The 12831-nt window shown below is 38.5% G+C and overlaps 1 protein-coding gene across 1 annotated transcript in view; it reads right to left on the reverse strand.

The window, feature by feature from the left end:
- Positions 1-321: 321 nt before the first annotated feature.
- Positions 322-12831, reverse strand: part of CCDC125 (coiled-coil domain containing 125) — a 29035-nt gene continuing 16525 nt past the window's right edge. Inside the window, exons 7-12 of the mRNA XM_075180121.1 lie at positions 7529-7611; positions 6105-6220; positions 4701-4805; positions 4345-4522; positions 3016-3149; positions 322-743 (exon numbers count right to left, since the gene is read on the reverse strand). Of these exons, the coding sequence (XP_075036222.1) occupies positions 384-743; positions 3016-3149; positions 4345-4522; positions 4701-4805; positions 6105-6220; positions 7529-7611 (976 nt within the window). The 3' untranslated portion in view covers positions 322-383. The remainder of the gene's footprint in view (positions 744-3015; positions 3150-4344; positions 4523-4700; positions 4806-6104; positions 6221-7528; positions 7612-12831) is intronic.

A 12831-nucleotide genomic window follows, 5' to 3' on the forward strand; every position in this document is an offset into this window, starting at 1 on the left:
TTTTATTAACCCCTTCACATTCACGTCACATATACCCAGGGTCATTGTGCAGTGACAGTACCTAAGAAATTAAGTTCATACATTAATCTTGTATTGTAAATGCATGGGTTTTATAGCTCTTGGAACTCTTTCAGCCATGTAGCTAAAAGACTTGAAGGAAGTTGACTATACCACAATGGTATATTTAATAAATACAATGAGACTGTATAAAACAAGGTTTATGGAATACAGTTTTGTAACTTCAAAAAGTACCAGGAGTTTCATAAATGATGTACAGATTATAAGATTTAAGTCAAGCTTGTCTTAATCAGGTAACAGTTAAAGTACAATTATAAATTTAAAATATTAATAACTACTATAAAACACACAACATTTAAATATTCTTATGTCTGAAGCTCTTCTGTATCCTCAGAGTGTGTCCCATGGTTTGAAGTGCTACTTTCTGCATTTTCTTTTTGAGGATAGACCTCCTTAAGCAGCAAGGAAAAGGAGGTTTCAATAGCCCTAAGTGATCCTTGCTGGGGGCTACTGCTCTCCTCTGATGGACTGTTTGTTAGGCAGAGGCAAGGAGCAACGGTTTGCCTAGTGTCGGAGCCGTTATCTTGGTCCCCCCTCATAGGAGACTCTATCCCAGGATTACTTCTCTCATGTGTTCTTCCGGGCTCCACCTTGTCTTCTATAGTCCGTGCAAGCATGTAGCTTACCTTCCTTTGATGTGCCAATGCCTCCTCCTTATCATTGAGCTGCAAAACCAGTTAAGATCAGTATTCATTATTTGTATTAAGCAAATTTGTAATTGTAGAGATACATTTTTTTGATGCTTGGAAAAAAGGGCAACTATAACGAAAACGAACCTATCAGAATAAAAAAGTCTAATTGCAATGTAAAGCTATTAAGACATTCCATACCTGATAAAATAAATGATGTGTACCACAGATGTGCCTCTCAGGTCCAGTCTCCTACTTCATGCCATAATCCTAGGCATTACATAGATAAGCTGGACTGGGCTAAAGATCTAATCTCATGTAATCATCAGAAAGGTGGACTGCTTGCTAGTATTATGATATCACAAAGTTTCTCACCAACGCAATAGGCATTTTATTTAAAAATTTAAATACAAAATTCCTAGTGTGGCTGTGTGTCTGGGATCTTTTGGCATCTCCTTTGCAGCTGTCCAAGAACTACAAACTTCTGGTTTCAAGTTATCAGATGCATCAATAAAACTGGTGTTTCGATACCTCTACATTCTCCAACTACCTTCATTTTTGTGTTGCGCTTAAAAACTATGACAAATAGAGTGACAACAATATAAGCAGAATTTATTTATAATAGACAAGGTTTGTATAGTTAGGTTATGGTTGGCGCCCAGCAGTCCAAAAATCCAAACCTGGATTAAGTTTGTCAACAAAACGATAGGACACAAGAGATTTGTATACGTTAGTATAAAGGCCATACCAAAATTTGTAAGTATCTGGAGTAGATGGACTGACTCTCCTTATGCTTTGGTTTCAATGAGGAGAATAAGTGTGGATGACTGACCCCGTGGACACCCATGTCACATGACATATGACATTACATTAATATTTATGTGCTCTATATGTGGGTTTGTACATCTTATAAATCTAATGTTAAACACATCTTAACTGTAGAATGCGGTGTATGTTAGTTTGTTGGAATTCTATTTGATTTCAGAACCCGTTAATAAGCTGTAATGTTTATACTGTTTTATATTTAAAAACAATAAAAATACTGTACGTATACCCAATCTAAGTAGTGTTAGGCCTATTTCTTTCCTAAAAATGTTCGGAATATAGTTTTATACTTTTACTTTAAATATTTGTAAAGAAATAAAAATTTCCATATAAACAAATGAAATGACATGTTTGGAATGGAAAAGCATTGATGTACAACAGAACATATCTAAAGTGGCCAAATTATGGTGAAGATTATAATAAAAAAAAAAAATGTATTCAGTATACTGTCTTAATCTAATTAGATTAATAAAGCAAATTGTTCAGTATAAGCAAAAAGGAATAATAATACACCCTCTACTTTTATATGTAGGAATACTAGGGATTAGTGCAGTTTCCTGCTCTGTATGAAGGTCTTGGAATATCTTTATACAGAATACAATAAAAAGCCAGTCTATTAGCCAGTAATCCAGTATGTTCCTAAAGCTGGGTACACACTACAGAATTTTCCACCAACTTTTTATGCCGAGCGATTTTACATGCAATCGATGGTCCGATCGCTCGGTCCATGGACTGCATACACACTAGCCTTGTTTATAACGATAAAGGGAAGAGCGGACATCCCTTTAGCAACTTTTTACAGCCATGTTGTCGTGAGCAATGACTGTAATTTCGTACTCACTGTTGTGGATCGGTCGGAAACTTATACACACTACACAACGGAAACGAGATTGTAACGAAAATATTTAACGGTACGACCAACCAAATGAGGCGACAATCATCCACTTGGGCAGACTTTCAACCATCGTGTCACTGCACACACTGACCTGACTTTTGAACGAGCGGTCGTATGTCGGCTGATTGAGTCGATTATTGGACGAAAACCATGTAGTGTGTACCTAGCTTTACTCATCTCCACATTCTATATAGTCTACCAAGCATGCATTGTGTAAAGAAATAGCTGCACACTATATTGCAATTAGCAATGTGTTTACTGCAAGGCTGACACTACTGTGTTCTACATTTGCAGTGGTGTCTGAGGTCACTGGTCCCTGTGGAGCACCATGCAGTAATTTGGTTAAACTGCCTGTGTGCTGGCCCTTACATGTGATATCAGGCTTAGTGCAAGCACATGTCGCTCTAGTTCTTTAGGGGTATAAGCCCCTAAAGCATTGTTATTGCTAATAACACACATTTCTAGTCACTATACCCATTGCAGCTGTTACTAGCGTTTCAAAATACCTTCTGGGTTTTTTTCAGTACCCTGTCAGGCGTTTTCAAACAGACAGATACAGTGATGGTGAACAAGTTTATCTTCACTTACCAAATCAATTAATACTCCGAGAATCTCTTGTGGGTCATCAACTGCATCTAAATTTGTGCAGTCAGCTGTTGATAATAACATGCCCTTTAATTTCTGACCCAAAGTTTTGTTTTCAGCTCTTGAGGAGAGATGTCCTTAAGGTGAAAAAAAAAATACGCTGAAGGTTAGTTTATTTCTAAGACATTGAGTGACATCCTTATATCATGAAATATACATGAATAGCTTTATAGGATTGATAGAACATATAACTGTTGTGTCTTTCAGTAGGGTGTGCAAGAAGAGGTTCTAGGGCCGGATTCATTAAGGATCTTAACTTGAGAAACTTCTTATTTCAGTCTCCTGGACAAAACCATGTTACAATGCAAGGGGTGCAAATTAGTATTCTGTTTTGCACATAAGTTAAATACGGACTGTGTTTTCATGTAGCACACAAATACTTGATAGCTTATTTATACACTGAAATTTAAAGTTGATATTTGTGTGCTACATGAAAAAACAGTCAGTATTTAACTTATGTGCAAAACAGAAAACTAGTTTGCACCCCTTGCACTGTAACATGGTTTTGTCCAGACAAGAAGCTAAGAGAAATCCTTTTTCATAGGCAGATTACTCTGGTTCCAATTTAATTGTTTGTCTGCATTCTAATGAATACTGCTAGGCACACAAAATTAACAACATTTACTTATATAACGTCAGTATATTCTGCTGGAGATAAAAAAGACTGGGAGGTATATTTACTAAACTGCGGGTTTGAAGAAGTGGAGATGTTGCCTATAGCAACCAATCAGATTCTAGCTTTCATTTATTTAGTACTTTCTACAATGTGACAGCTAGAATCTGATTGGTTGCTACAGGCAACATCCCCACTTTTCCAAACCCGCAGTTTAGTAAATCTAGCCCTGGGTATTAAACAAAGAAGTAAAATGGCTCTGCTCACAAGCTTACAATACATAGGAATATAGGAGTTGATATATGAGGTTAAGCGCCACAAATTGCATGATGGTCAAGCCAGATTATAATGGGGAAAAGTTTGTGAGGAGCAGATCTTGGACAGAGTTGTAAGACATTTAAATGCAAAAGTTTTTTAATTCATGTCTTCACAGTGTTGTGCGAGATGCACATGTATTCTGCCAGAACGCCTAAAAATTAAACATTCAAATACAAAAAAATGTAAAAAAAAAATAAAAATTTGTAAACCTACGTATATTATAAATATTTGGGTAATATCAGGCACAAGACATGTATAAATACAAAAATGAATATTTTTGAAAACAACATTTTCGAAGAAAGATAATTAACAGTTATTGTGTTTAGAATATCGGGTATTACCATCCTCTTTAATATGTTTCCGGCTGTTTATTCGTTTGCTCCCTTTCTTGCAAAGCTTCTCTATGTTGTTTAGAGGTAAAGTCTCCTCATTCCTGCGCTTCAACTGCTGCTCAAAGGCAATGCGAAATGCGTCTGCCATTACATAGGCTTCTTCCTTACTCTTTTTTTCAACTTCATACTGAAAAAAACAGATTAAATAAACAGGCTGCAGAATCATACACTAATTCATTTCAAATGTGTCTGATCACTTTTTAATGAATATTTTCTGGTTCAAAGAACAAGAACAAAGATATGTTTTGTATGTGGGGCTGGCTGACCGTATGCAGTATAAATTCAACACAACCACAATAATTTACCTCTTGCCGCAACTGAAGTAGCTGTTTGCGAGTAGCAGCTGACATCTTTGCACATGAGCAAGGTTCTCCTCCAGGGCTACATGTACAGGCACCAAGCACTGCCAGCTAGGAAACACATGCCACCAAGTTATTAAATGAAGTCTTAGTAAGGAACATTTTAAACACAGGAACACAGAGGTGGTGATGGTGAAGAGGCACAGAGGTGGTGATGGTGAAGAGGCACAGAGGTGGTGATGGTGAAGAGGCACAGAGGTGGTGATGGTGAAGAGATACAGAGGTGGTGATGGTGAAGAGGCACAGAGGTGGTGATGGGCACAGAGGTGGTGATGGTGATGGGGCACATGTGATATTGTGAAGGGGCAAAAGTGACAATGAAGGGGCACAGTGTGATGATAGAGGGACAAAAGTGACAAGAGCACATACTTGGATTTATGCGTATTATTTTTGCAAACAACTTAAGTATTTCTGCCCTGACTTCAATATTTATTATGTTGTTTTGACCCAACTACTTAAAAAAACGGGACTGCTTGGTAATTATTTAGGGGTGCCTTTTTCTGCAGCAGGGTGGCCTTGCTCTTTTCACATGTTAGGTACGCCCCCAAAGATGCAAGCCACGCCCTCACCTCCTTTGGCGGCACATGCTTTCATATCTACTTAACTATAGGGGTATATGGTAGGCATGCGGCGGCACATGCTTTCATATCTACTTAACTATTGGGGTATATGGTAGGCTGCAAAAATATAGTGCTATGGATTGTTTCAGGGAGGGGGCCCAAAAACAGTATCCTGCCTAGGGCCCTATGAGGTCTAAATCCGGCTCTGGCGGTGCCTGCTCTATTCATTTGCTTTCACTACAAGTTGGTACATTGGGCTAACGGCGTATCCTCCACTAACAACACCCTCGACCACAAGTACTGGTTATCACTGCATGTCAAATGCAATCATATTTCACATGCAGTGTCACTAGCGTTTTCCTAACATGACTGGAGAACCAGTCCTAGACCCAGTAAACATTGGGAGGTTTTGAACAGACTTGTGTTCCCAGTCACACGTACCAGCTACCAGGCTCGTATATTATTCTCCCCTTCCCATCACTCTGACAGGAGCTTCTGATGCACCTCAGACAGTCATTGTAATTCAACAGCACACCTTCCCCCAGTAGGCAAGGCAATGGCGATTGTCCCATCCACACACTCTTCTATCTGAAGCCTCATGTCTTCCTTTTATGACGGACATCTTTTAATCACCTAAACTTTTTCGCCTTACTGCGGGACATGAACCGAAATTGGGTATATAAACAAACTACAACCAATGAGGCCAAACAGCACCTGATGAACGGGCAGGAAACTACAATCTAGATTTATAAACTATACACTCATAGCTTAGAGGCCTATGGATACTTACTTCAAGTGCGGTTACTTCTGCTAGACAGTTTTTATCAAGAGACAGATTGTCTTGGACCATCTTCTGCTGCTTCACATCGAGCATTGCAAGAAGTTCCTGGCACTGCTGACTTACAACTAGACAAAAGGGGACAAATGATGCATAAGTATATATAGCATACAACAGCATAAGTCAACCTAAAATACTCAGTCAGAAGTCAGAGATAAGAGAAGTAAAACATCTCCTATTTTCTCCCATCCTATTTCACCACATTTTTGTAAAGACACCTGTGTGCACTGTCAGTATATTCCTCCACAGTGATCCTTACTATACCTACAGAGACACACTGAGAAAGGATTACAAAACAATATCAGCTAGATAAGTACAGTGCCTTAAATTCTACATAGTATTGGGGACATTTACCTATAAATTTATGGATGTCACAGAATAAATGTTCACACTGGATCAACCAATCTGCTATATGAAATGGATGATTACCTTCATTAAGAAACACAAAAACTCCAAGGCTAGCCCTTTAAAATGCATTAGGGTTAAAACCATAGTAACCTAATCTCGGAAACTTGTTTCCTGGAGAGGGGCGTGGCTAGGGGGTGGGGCGCGGGCAAACACGGCATTTTGGCCCCTCGACGGAAATGACGGTATTTCGCGGGGGGCGGGGCCAAAATGGAGAATCGCGCCATTATAACAAGGGAATTCCGGGATGCGGGAAAAATGCCAACTCTCGTGGGAGCCCAGGAGACTGACCCGAATTTCGGGAGCCTCCCGGGAGAGTTGGCAAGTATGGTTAGAACCCAGCTTTATTGTGGTGCTTATACCCATCATAGCACAATACCTATGGCAGGTATATGAGCACATTAATGATGGGTTATTTAAAAGGGTGTAGCCGTGGAGTTTCTTTCTTCTCCTTTATGAAGGTAATGCTTAATAGTGTCTGTCTACTTAATTGATTGTATCTAAATATGTATATACTATTATAACATGTAAACTACTATGGTACCTTTCACAATAAAAGGCATATATACATTCATATCACCTCAAGTTTAGTTATCTCTATACAAATTACTAAACAGATCCACTTGGAACGAGTATTGGGTGGTACTGTAGGTAGAATTAAGAAGTCATAACTGTAAAGTGCATCCACAGTCTTATCACAATGGAGACAACCATTTTGTGGGCCGAGCTTATTCCTCCAATAGAAACCACTGACAGTGCCGTGCTGATATTGGTGGTTCCGTGACAAGCGATAGGCTGTATTAGTAATAGGCACAACGTGGCTGCCTCCCCTTTGTGCCTCAGTGGTATCACTGCTTTATAGTGGATTGGTGAGCTGTTTCTTTATAGATGTCGATTAGCCCTACACAGGCTGCCTCCACCTGGTGTCAGTGTTCAAACTTCATATACCATTGCACAGATATCAGTCTTACTTGCATTTTCAGACTTGAGAGTCTTCACTTCGTGTGTACGTAGCTCTAGACTTTCCTTCAGTGCTGTATTTTCACACTGTGCTCTGAGAGAAAAAAAAGTTAATGTACTTTGAAAAAATTAACAACATCAAAATCATTGGACACTTGTTCAGTGATGATTTGTTTGGGTCCAGTTTATCCCTTCTCTCATTTTACTAGCATACAACCCACTTTAGGATCACTATCAAAACGGACAATAAAAATGTGTATATATAGAATTAAAAACAAACTAGTATGTGACATTACTGAGCATGATTGAAAGAAGTGTTTAAAGTGAAGATAAATAAAATAAACTTACATCTATCTTACATGATACAAGTTCAAACACGTTATACAACATTTTATTTTACAATATGAGTGTGTGCGCAATGGCAGCCACCCCCATAATCCATCCCACACCGTGATGAACATACAGAGACACAAGAATATTCCACGATACTGGAAACTAAACATTCATATTTAAAGGCTTTAACTATTTTTAACAATCCAAACACCAGTTTCAAATTAAGCAGAAGCAGCCCAACTCCTAAAAAGATATCTCTAAGTTTAGCTCCAGGAAGTAATAAACCTTTGTCCTGTGCACAAAAAGTGCAGGTAAATAGAGATTCCAATTTGTGTGCACCCAAATAATGCCAAAAACCCAATAGTACAGCCCCAAATCCCAAGACTAAACCTAACGAAAACCTCGTTCACTTGTTTATTTTCAAATCTGAAATAAAACTTGCAGCACAAAGTATTTCTGAACTGTTTACTCAACTAAATCAGAAGGACTCTTAAGACTTTAAACTCAAGCGGCTGGATGTATCATGTGCCAGAGGGGGAGGACTATAGGCAGCTTAGACCACCAGCAGGAGGCAGATTCCACTTTAACCAATCACAAATATGTTACAGACTTTATATCACTCTGTTTATTACATCTCCTTGATTTACCACCAGGTATGTTCTCTGCCAAAAAATGCAATAAAACACAAATCATCTTGATAATAACCGTTTTTGTTGTGTTCTGCGCTCGTGGTACAAAGAAGAAGAACTATAATTAACTTATTTGTCTTTTGTCACTGATAATGTTTTTTTTTTTTTTTATTTGGCTTTCATGAAAGACTTTAAGACTCATTTTTTGGCCTTTGAGCTCATGTAATAATAGCCTTTTACCCAGTCGAATATATATTTCTTATCTCCCTATGATATCTAGACTAATAATTGTAACTCTGTTATTCTGTAAAAGCTATCAATAAATTGATTATATAATCTGTTCCCTACTATAAATAATCTGCAAATGAAAATATGTTTCCAACCCTTTACCTAAAGGTCTGTTTTACTAAACTCTATCCAATGCTGCTAGAAATTGTAAAAGAAACAGCTAACCAGTCTCTTCAGTTCCTGATTAGAAGTAATTCTTGAATGAAATCAGGTTTCTAATTGTATACCCAGAGGTCCGTGCCATTATGCTATACTTGTCTTAAGGTGAAGTGCTTTGAATGGATTCAGCTCTGTAATACACGCAATGACATCAAGTGCACTTGGAGATGGCTGCTGCTATAATTTGCTTATAGAATTGTGGGAAAATGTAAGAAAAAGCGTATCCAGCCTTTAACTACAATTAACTTATGCATGAAATTCTACGTACAGAGGTCCATGCTGCTATAAACTCTGTTCATTTTCCAACCAAGCTAGATCAACAAACGGTTTAAACTTTATCCAGATACTCTAAATCTGTACTTTCTTTTTACCATAACAGATTAAGCAACAACCTTATTTGAGTGCTCATGTTGTTTAGCCTCTTATCAGCTTGTTTTCACTCTCAAATGGATCATTATTTATATATTATTAGTGACAAGTCAGATCTTATTTCATTTATTTTTTAAATAACATTTTTTTTAACGGGATCAAAATGAAAAAGGTACAAACCTTTACAGAGAGAATAAGTTTACACCCTTCACAGAACAGTAAAACGAAAAAGTTCAATCCAGCTTCACAGTAGATAATAGATATGAGTCTGTTATCAAGCTGGGGTTTTCTGGGAACAAGTAGGCAGCCTGATGCTTGGATATTTATTTATATTTTTAAAAGAGGGGGTTGAGGAATGGAGGAAGGGGTGGGGGCTCTTGCACAAAGCAAAACCAGGTAGGTGTTGTGAGCTTCCTGCAATTAGAGAAGAAATTAGAAGAGGATTGGAGGGGCATTGTTGAGCCGAGTCCAAGGACCCCTAAGTTTTGTAGACTAAAGCTGGTGATTTCTTTAGACTACTTGTCATCAATTATATTCCGTAAGTATTCCAAACCTTCCAAGAACTAGCGATCAGACAAGCCGCTGCGCTCAGTATGTCTAGCAAGCCTATTAAGATCGGAGATACGGAAGTGGTAAAGGAAGAGTTGTTGGGGGAGGGGGGGGGGGGGGGGGGGGAGTATTAGTGCTGGTTAGCAATAAGGTACCAGACTCCAGACCAAAATCTCTGCACGGCCAGGACAACCAACATATTTGAAGAAAGGAGCTGTCTCCTGACAGCCTCTCCAGCAAGCATTGTATGCAACCTAGATGGATCTAAAGAAAAGATGAAAGTAGTTGCTGGAGGAGGATGAGGGTCCTGGAGGGATTTTTTATAGCTAAAGCTTGGAAGAGTTAGGAAGAGTCCAGGGAGTACCTTCATTTTTACAGAATTGATTCGGCTTATCCAGGGAATGAATAATCCTTTCCAGACAACAAGGTCAAATTTAATGGAAGGTATGCGGGGGAGCAACTGGCTTTGTCTATTTAATTAATTTATTAATGGAATAAATATTGTAGATTTACAACTCTATTATATCACAGAAACCTCCTCTTTTTGTGCTTTTAATAAACTGTAAAATAAACAGTATTGAACAAGTAACTAGGCTGTAAGAAGATTAAGGATTGGCATACCGTTGCTAACCTACATAAACTCATTCAATACAGTCACTTGCACAGAGGACCCACAGATGGCCCCAAGTATGCTCGGCCAAAGTTCTGAATAGTTAAAAGTGGGGACGGTGTCCTAAATGAGGACGGACTGTTGCGATTTCTCCTCATATACAAGGGGACCACATGGCATCGAATTTGTGTCATGTATCACGCAGGTAATATGTGATACTCTCATGCTCGCAAAATGCCAAATAAGGTTTTTAAGAGCTTTAATGGTAGGAGGATCAAGGTTTTCCAGTTTGTAGCAATTAGGGATTTAGCAGCTACGAGGGTTTTAGAGATACGTTTTTTAGTCTGTGTGCTCACATCTTGTAGGGGATGGGAGAGGAGCAAGGTCCATGGCCATTTCAGGATTGGTTGTTTATACGGAGAGTTAAGTATGTACAAGACTTTGCCCATAAAGGGGTCAATGCGAGGGCAAATTCCACAATGTAATAAAGCTTTTACGCAATTTCCTTAATTTGTGTTGAAATAGAACTAATGGTAACTCCTTCTCTCACTTCTTCCCAACAAGATTCGTCTGGAGGACATCCCAGGACCTTTCATGACTGCCCTGAGAGCCAACAGTAATATCAATTAGTAAATTGAGGAAACAATGGCCTTGCAAATTTGTGACTGTAAACTTAGTTTTGGAAGGGTGTAATGTTTCTCAGAGTATCCACAGAGGGAAGAGACATAAGGAAGTGTCTCACCTGGAAAAATTCAAAAAACAGAGCACAGGAGAAAAAATAAAACTTTTGTTGGATATTGTTTAGGGAGGCCCAATTGTCTTGAATGTTAAGATCATGGCCTACTCTAACCCCATCATGGAAACACGATTTTAAGTGGGTGGATGACGGTATGTGTGAAATCTGGGTTGTCCCAGAATGGGTCCAAGAGGGATACAGTGGAGGATATTTTAAGTTGGGAGTGACAATAATCCCATATGGACTAGCAGAATTTCAGAGCGGGAATGGAATTAAGCATGTGGCCCCCGTCTGTTGGCTTTGGATATACCCTGTATGGAGGCTAAGGGGTTTACCTTGATGTAATTAGTTTGAAGTGAAACCTCTCCCTTCCTGATTCTTAAGGATAGTCAGAGAGATCTTGGGGAGGTTGTCATTCCAGATGACTCTAAAGGTGACCAATTTTAGGTCTTTAAAACCCGCATTTGGATTTGAAACCGGCAGTGTTTGAAACAAGTATAACCATTTTGAAATCAGATTCATTTTTTTCCTCTACGTGTTGAGGAGCCGGGACAATATTAAGGGTCAAGTAAACCTGATCAAGCAGTTACTTGTTTTTGTGTTGAAGTCATAGTGTGTATTTTTCTGTGTGTCCTATAAATGTTTGTTTTTATTTTTAAGAACCAATCCATCAACTTGATTTTAAATAGGAGGCACTCCAGCATTAAATATTCATCTCTCTTTAGCTACTTTCCACAGCGCAAGTCTTATTTGTGTTTTCTCCACGTGTTGAGACCTTTTTTTAATTCTAGATAGGAGCTGAGGAAAATTCTCCCGATACAAATATTAGTAAGACAATGTGATGAATACAACCATTTTATTTTGTATTTTTGCCACTTGAGCTAAACCTTGATTGAATACATTCCTTCCTCATGTAACAGTATGGCACCGGACTTTGAGAAGTAAACTTTATAGCCCAACAGGATATCATACTCTCCCATTAGGTGATATAGGAACAGTAAAGTGTTCTGGGCCTGACCGATTGATAGAATGTCATCCACAAACAATGAGGTTTTAAATGCATGGGCCTCCACCACCACCCATATATTGAGTCTGAGCTCCTATTCAGAGCTGCCAGAGGTTCCATCACCAGGGCAAAGACCAGGGGCGACAGGGGACAACCTGGTCTATAGTCACATTGAAGATTCGGTATTGTGCCAGAAAGGGATCGGTTAATTTATATTTTAGCAGTGGGAGAGGTGTATAGGGCATCAATTGCCGTAAGGAATTCAGCTGAGATGCTGTAGACTTTTCTTGTTTGACACATGAACTTCCAGGAAATTCTATCAAAATACTTTTTTCAGCATCAAGAGAAATATCAGTGTTTAGTTGTTGTGTTGCTGCACATGAGAGCTTAGCTTTGCTTTTTGAAGGATGTTATTAATTCTCTGAAGGGATATTTCTGAATTCAAAACTTCTAGATTACATAATTTGGAATAGAAAGATTGAAATTATTATCTATTAAATTCTGGATTATACATTTAAAAGGCAATATATAGTTTTGTGACCTTTTTGCCCTCGGAGGCCAGGATTCCGTCAGCTTCTTATCCCTTTTCATAAAAAAATGTTTGGTTTAACCCTTTTAGTTTTTCGACACTTTGT

This window comes from Mixophyes fleayi, chromosome 1 (assembly GCF_038048845.1).
Source record: "Mixophyes fleayi isolate aMixFle1 chromosome 1, aMixFle1.hap1, whole genome shotgun sequence".
Classification (NCBI taxonomy): domain Eukaryota; kingdom Metazoa; phylum Chordata; class Amphibia; order Anura; family Limnodynastidae; genus Mixophyes; species Mixophyes fleayi.